The sequence below is a fragment of the Heteronotia binoei genome, chromosome 21 (assembly GCF_032191835.1).
Source record: "Heteronotia binoei isolate CCM8104 ecotype False Entrance Well chromosome 21, APGP_CSIRO_Hbin_v1, whole genome shotgun sequence".
Classification (NCBI taxonomy): Eukaryota; Metazoa; Chordata; class Lepidosauria; order Squamata; family Gekkonidae; genus Heteronotia; species Heteronotia binoei.
This window is the reverse complement of record NC_083243.1, coordinates 11,208,219-11,215,691: the sequence shown is the minus strand read 5'-3', so window position 1 is coordinate 11,215,691 and position 7,473 is coordinate 11,208,219. Positions and strand designations below refer to the sequence as shown.

The following is a 7,473-nucleotide window of genomic DNA, read 5'->3' as shown; positions in this document are numbered from 1 at the left end:
GGCTCTTTTTACAGGATTGGCTATATAGGAGTGTGTGGCCTGATATGCAAAGGAGTTCCTGCTACAGAAAAGGCCAAGAGAGGGAAGGAAGGAAAGCAAATCGATGAGAGGAAGGAGGGGTGGGAGAGGTGGAAAGAAAGCAACTTTCCCTTTCCTAATAAATCCCTCTGAAAAGTAGGGTGTGTGAAATTGTCTTGCACATTGAGAGCGCTTTCTTTACTCTTGCACCTATTTGCCAGTCTCCAGATGTGTTGAAGCAAATTCAGCCGGACAGTTTTCTCACTTTCTTTTAGCACTTTTACGGAGTGTCAGAAGGCAGTCTTGAGACTGGCTGCCTTCCTGCTTAATCTTTCAGCCACTTCTCTTGTTACTTCTTAGTCCCAAATGGTAGAGTAAGATGTTTCGGGGAGGGACGGTGGCTCAGTGGTAGAGCATCTGCTTGGGAAGCAGAAGGTCCCAGGTTCAATCCCTGGCATCTCCAAAAAAGGGTCCAGGCAAATAGGTGTGAAAAACCTCAGCTTGAGACCCTGGAGAGCCGCTGCCAGTCTGAGAAGACAATACTGACTTTGATGGACCAAGGGTCTGATTCAGTATAAGGCAGCTTCATATGTTCATATGTTTTGAACACTCCATATTGTTACAAAAGCAAAATTTTAAACCTTTCTCCCTATTCCGGGATCCAGATTGAATTTTCATATCATTCCTCCATCTGTTTTTGCTTACTTATGAACATAAGAGAAGCCATGTTGGATCAGGCCAGTGGCCCATCCAGTCCAACACTCTGTGTCACACATAAGAACATAAGAGAAACCATGCTGGATCAGGCCAATGGTCCATCCAGTCCAACACTCTGTGTCACACTTAAGAACATAAGAAAAGCCATGTTGGATCAGGCCAATGGCCCATCCAGTCCAACACTCTGTGTCACACTTAAAAACATAAGAGAAGCCATGCTGGATCAGGACAATGGCCCATCCAGTCCAACACTCTGTGTCACACATAAGAACATAAGAGAAGCCATGTTGGATCAGGCCAATGGCCCATCCAGTCCAACATTCTGTGTCACATAAGAACATAAGAGAAGCCATGTTGGATCAGGCCTTATACGGAATCAGACCCTTGGTCCGTCAAAGTCGGTATTGTCTACTCAGACTGGCAGCTGCTCTCCAAGGTGTCAGGTTTTTCCACATGATCTTTTTAACTGGAGATGCCGGGGATTGAACCTGGTACCTTCTGCATGCAAGGCAGATGCTCCACCACTGAGCCAAGCCCCCTCCCATTGCATAGAGCTCTATCTGACAACAGGTAAGTTTTAAAAAGCATCACACTGCTTTTGGTGCCTTTTATTGTTCGTTATTTTATATGGAGGGAATGCAGTCTCAATAAAAGAGAATTTTCCTCCTTTGTAGTATAGTCGTTGCTGATGCCATGTTTCTTTCTAGTGACTTCTTGGTGAAGATCGTGGAGGTGGCTGACAGCAGCCAGCAAAAGACATTTCGAGGGCACGACGCACCTGTTCTAAGTGTCTCGTTTGATCCACAGGGTGCTTTTCTGGTAAGATGCTTTCCTATAATGATTTCTCTTCAGCTTTTCTTTTTTTATTGCTAGGAACTGTGGCTCTGTGATAGAGCCTCTGCTTTACATGTCAAAGGTCCCAGGTTCAATCCCTGGCATCTTCAGTGAAAAGGACCAGGCAGTGGCTGATGTGAAAGACCTCTAGTCTGAGACCCTGTAGAACTGCTGCCAGTTGGAATAGACAAGACTGACTTTGATGGGCCGGGAGTCTGATTGATATGAACATATGAAGCTGCCTTCTACTGAATCAGACCCTGGGTCCATCACAGTCAGTATTGTCTACTCAGACTGGCAGCGCCTCTCCAGAGTCTCCAGCTGAGGTTTTTCATGCCTACTTGCCTGGACCCTTTTTAGTTGGAGATGCCGGGGATTGAACCTGGGACCTTCTGCTTCCCAAGCGGATGCTTTATCACTGAGCCACCGTCCCGCCCCTAATTCAGTATAAGGCAGATCCCTCTGTGCTCCCCAGCAATCTGTACTTTCAGAAGCCACAATTTTAAACATTTCCATTTGCATTCTTGTAAGTAGCAACAAATGGCATGGCTTTTGGGGAGGTGGTATGCTTGCCTCTGAGGATGACCAGAGTGTACAGGTTAAGAACATATAAGAACATCAGAGAAGCCATGTTGGATCAGGCCTCTGGCCCATCCAGTCCAACACTCTGTGTCACATAAGAGAAGCCATGTTGAATCAGGCCAGTGGCCCCTCCAGTCCAACACTCTGTGTCATATAAAAACATAAGAGAAGTCATGTTGGATCAGGCCAATGGCCATCCAGTCCAACACTCTGTGTCACACATAAGAACATAAGAGAAGCCATGTTGGATCAGGCCAGTGGCCCATCCAGTCCAACACTCTGTGTCACACATAAGAACATAAGAGAAGCCATGTTGGATCAGGCCAAGTGGCCCATCCAGTCCAACACTCTGTGTCATATAAAAACATAAGAGAAGCCATGTTGGATCAGGCCAATGGCCCATCCAGTCCACACACTGTGTCACACATAAGAACATAAGAGAAGCCATGTTGAATCAGGCCAATGGCCCATCCAGTCCAACACTCTGTCACACAGTGGTCAAAAAACCCAGGTGCCATCAGGAGGTCCATCTGTGGGACCAGGACACTAGAAGCCCTCCCACTGTGGCCCTCCCAAGCACCAAGAATACAGAGCATCAGAGTATAGGGCGGGATATAAATCCAATATAATATTATTATTATTATTATTACAAATTACACTGATTTTGGTTGTGCTCAAAGGAACTCGCAGTGGGAGGGTGTGCCCATTTTCATCAACTCTTCTTCAGTTCCACTGGTTTGGAGAATTCAAGGTCTTTTTTTTGTAATCCCCTCGCAGAAAGAATAACTTCTGGAAAGGCACATTTATTGGCCCAAACAGTAGCTTAAAGATGATGATGAAGAAGAAGATATTGGATTTATACCCCACCCTCCACTCCGAAGAGTCTCAGAGTGGCTCACAATCTTCTTTACCTTCCTCTCCCACAACAGACACTCTGTGAGGTAGATGAAGATATTGGATTTATATCCGCCCCTCCACTCCGAAGAGTCTCAGAGTGGCTCACAATCTCCTTCACCTTCCTCCCCCACAACAGACACCCTGTGAGGTGCGTGGGGCTGGAGAGGGCTCTCACAGCAGCTGCTCAATCTCCTTTACCTTCCTCCCCCACAACAGACACCCCGTGAGGTGGGTGGGGCTGGAGAGGGCTCTCACAGCAGCTGCCCTTTCAAGGACAACCTCTGCCAGAGCTATGGCTGACCCAAGGCCATGCCAGCAGGTGCAAGTGGAGGAGTGGGGAATCAAACCCGGTTCTCCCAGATAAGAGTCTGCACACTTAACCACTACACCAGACTGGCTCTCCAGTCAGATGCATGTATGTTAGTGAGCTCTTTAAGAAGATTCAAAGCATAAAAAGTGTCACAGGCTTAGGATTTACCCCGCATGATTTTCACGAGCAAAATCCTGGTGTGTTTATTATATTTTTCTCTTGATCATTGAGGCGTGTTTCTCGTCAAACATCTGCCAACCTTTGGAGTATTTAGCAAATGTCAAAAAATACCATCCACTGTGCTGTTTTAAACAAGCAATCCCATTGTGATTATTGACTCTTCAAAAATGTCCCCCCCCCCCCCCCTTTCTGCAGGCGTCAGCAAGCTGTGATGGATCTGTCAGAGTGTGGAATATTGCAGAGCAGGTAAAGTGCCGTCTTCTTGGAATCAAACCTAGAAATTTTGCCTTGAGAGATGCTTCGGTGGCTTTTAAAAGTTTTCCTGCAACTCAGCAGCGAACCCATACCGATTTGCTAAGCATCCTTTGCGCTCTTCAAAATATCACCCCCTGCTCTTTTACAGCGCGACGGGAACTTTACTTGCCGGCAGGAGAGAGTTTCTTTTGTGGCAAAACAATGGCAGGAATCCAGTAACGGGCCTCTTGAAAAGTGTGTGTTTGTAGGTGCAAACATCAGCCAGATGGTTCAGATTAAACAGTCTCGTTTCTAAGAATCACCATTGGAGACCAAAACAGCTGTCCCTGGTCGTTTCCAACCGCTTGCACATTTCATAGTTTTTTTAGAAACGATTGAGATGAGGAGCATGTGTTATTTCGCGCTACCTTATAAAATGCCTGATGTGGACTTCCGGCAAGATGGCCGAGTAACGCAAGTGCCTGTCCAGGTGCTCTTGGATGACACTTGGGTTGCAAGCCTTAGGGAGCGACCCCCTGCTGGGTCCCTTCTAAGGAGGTGTCTGGGGACACCCCCGCAGCCAAAGGGAGCTTACAGAGGATTGAAGGGAGCAGCGGAGGCTTCTCTTTTCAACTTCTGTCTTCCCTGGGCCGAGGCTTACAACTGCTCTATAGCTCAAACTGGGCCGCCGGAGAATGGAGCGCCTGAAACTACAGCGACTCTAAACGTTAGCCCTGAAAGACTAAGTAAAAGAGGTTTGGAGAGATTTTGTATGAAACAGCCTGGACCGGGAATAAGGGGCAAAATACCTGTGCTGAGAAGACGAGTTCCCCTCAGGGCTGAAAAGCGAAGAAGCCGAAAACAATCCAAGCGGAACGGATAGCAGCAAACCGACGAGGTGAGCGAGGAGCGGATCCCCCCCCCCTTCTTACTTTTCTCTGAAGAGACGGATACGCGATAGCTTTGTTTGACTTCCTTTTATCTTTACCCTCTTATCTTGGTGAAGTGGTAATAGAGGGGAGGACGGCCAGAAGGCATGGAAATTAATTAAGACTGAGGAACGTGAAGAAGGAAGGAGTGTCGGAGCGGGAGTAGCAGAGTGAGGGAGATGACTTGCCCGACACAGGGCTTCAGGAAAAAAAATCAGGCAGACACGTGCAACTAGTGCCAAAAGGTGTATTAACATATATACACAACAAGTGCTCTCTTGTGCAGTCTATACAATATCACCTCCACGGACAAAGTGCTTCGCCTAACCACCATCTCACAGGGAGAGACCTGTGTGATGCACACACAGATCATATATAGTCCAAGCAGCCAATCCTGGCCGTGCTGACTCAGCAGATTGCATCACTTGGCTTCTGCCGGCTCAAGCCGGTCTGCTGATCAGGTCACTGTGACCTAGCCTGGCAGCTAGATCACCAGCTGTCATACTGTGGCTGTCAGACTGGGTTTATGTAGATTCTTGCTCCAACACACCTCCTAATCTATTTAAACCCAGTGCACCAAAACACTTTACACAGTTTACATACATGTCCACCAGCAACATTACAGTTCATATTTACGTAGCTCGGAACCCTTTCCGGAATTCGTTCAGGAACTCATCATGATTGTAAAACACATCATCGTGTTCCTGTTCAGCCAGCTCTTTCAGACGCTTGGCTTCAGCCTCCTTCTCCCTTGCCTCGCACTCTGCCACCCAGGCTTTCCATTTCTTAGCCTTTTCTTTTAACATTTCCTCAAATCCGGGTGGGTCTGGATTGACAGTCAGAGTGACATAGGGACACTTGTACCTAGCGGGACGTTGGCCTTTGGTGGACCTGGCAGACACCCGTGGCCCTGTGCTTGGACCAGCTTTGTCTTCTTCGGGTTGCTCTGTTCCCACCTCCTGGGCTGGTTGCTCTGCCCCTGTAATTGGGTGTTGAACCTCCTGACTCTCACACTTTACCTCCAGTTCCTGCATTTGAGGCTCTGCCTCCTGACTCTGCTCGTCAGGCTCTGTGCCAGCATTCGGCTCACCTTCTCCAGCCCCACTGGGTGCCACCTCCTGGGCTGGAGTTCTGGGCTGCGCTCCAACATCGTTATCGCTACTTGGCAGCAGGACAAATTGTTTCTGCAAGGAGTGCAACCTTGGCCAGCTGCTTTCTTCATTGAACTGGGCACTCTTACTAAGTGTTATCTTGCTTTTGCTATTGCAGAAACGATAACACCTGGCCCTTGGCTTGTAGCCCAGAAAAATTAGGCTCTCTGCCCGGACATCCCCCTCCCCGCTACTCGTGGAGTGGATGCCAACCCGAGCCCGTGACCCAAAGACTTTTAAAGAACTCAAATCTGGGGTCTTGTTCAACAGTAACCTGTAAGGCACATTTTTCACAGTATTACACCAAACCCTATTTTGCAAAAAAACAGCTGCATGTATGGTTTCTGCCCAATAGGTCATTGGCAGTTGTGCATCCTCTAACATGCAATACATCACATTCTGCAATACAGCCCCATGCCCATTTTCTCGGGGCGTTGCCGGGTTCGTCAGACGGTGGGCAATGCCCTTGTTCTCCAGCCAACGTTTCATCTGGTTAGATAAGAATTCCCCCCCTCTGTCGGTTTGTACAGCTAGGAGATTAATCCCTAATTGTCTCTCCACTGCTTTGACCCACTTGGTGAATGTCTTATACACCTCAGACTTATGCACCATGGTGAAAACCCACGCGTACCTCGTGTGGTCGTCGGTGGCCACCAAGCAGTATCTCCTCCCCGACAGACTCTTTGGCAATGGGCCAATAACGTCTAAATGGACTAGTTCCAGGGCTCGTGTGCTTTCCCTTGAGCTTTCTTTAGCAACAGCACACGCCTTGCTTTTGGTCTTCTTGCAGACCTGGCAATCCAAGTAACATTTGCAAGGATTTACTTTCAAACTAGGCACAAGCTCCAGGGTTTTCTTTAACGCCCTAAATCCGCAGTGCCCAAGTCTCCTATGGAGCAAATGTATACAATTATTGTGCACAGGCTCATTCGACACCTGAGCCACCTGGGCACAATCACTCTGGACTACATACAGTTTACCTTCCCTCTTTCCTGTCACAAGCAACTTTCCCCCACCTCCCAGGATTTTGCAGCAGGTTTTCTCAAATCTCACCTGGTATCCCTGGTCAAACAGTGTGCTAACACTCAACAGGTTAGACTGCAGTGAGGGTACATACAACACATTTTGCAACATACATTTCAGTGCAGGAAATTCCACATTGCCTGAGCAAACAGAATTGGCAGTGGTCCCATCAGCCAATCTCACATACTTATGCTCAGGACTGTCAATGTTTTTCAACAACTCCTTCTCGCAGCAGAGATGGCTCGTTGCCCCGGAGTCTAAAATCCAAGCAGACCCTGTGCTCTCTACTGCAGACGTGACCAGCCGGGTTGCTTCCTCACACGGGCTGGCGGTCCTCCGCTCTCGCCGCACACGCCCCCGCCTCTTCTCCCTCTCAGGGCAAGCTCGGAGCAGGTGCTGCGACGACCCGCATCCATAGCAGCGACGGACTGCAAACGCAGTCGGCTCCACTTCCTCCACCTTCGGACGCCTGCCAGCAGCAAAAGCTGGCTCGTTCTTGGCTGTCTTCCCGGACACACCGATAACAGCACGCTGCCTGGCCGACACCCCCGGACAGCTCACGGCCGCAATTCTCTCTTGGAAGTCAAGCAGGTGGGCA

The 7,473-nt window shown here is 48.6% G+C and overlaps 1 protein-coding gene across 1 annotated transcript in view; it reads left to right on the top strand.

Moving 5' to 3' along the window:
- Positions 1 to 7,473, top strand: part of WDHD1 (WD repeat and HMG-box DNA binding protein 1) — a 118,539-nt gene that overhangs the window by 17,583 nt on the left and 93,483 nt on the right. The window contains exons 4-5 of the mRNA XM_060261842.1: positions 1,443 to 1,554; positions 3,734 to 3,784. Coding sequence (XP_060117825.1) covers positions 1,443 to 1,554; positions 3,734 to 3,784 — 163 coding nt within the window. The remainder of the gene's footprint in view (positions 1 to 1,442; positions 1,555 to 3,733; positions 3,785 to 7,473) is intronic.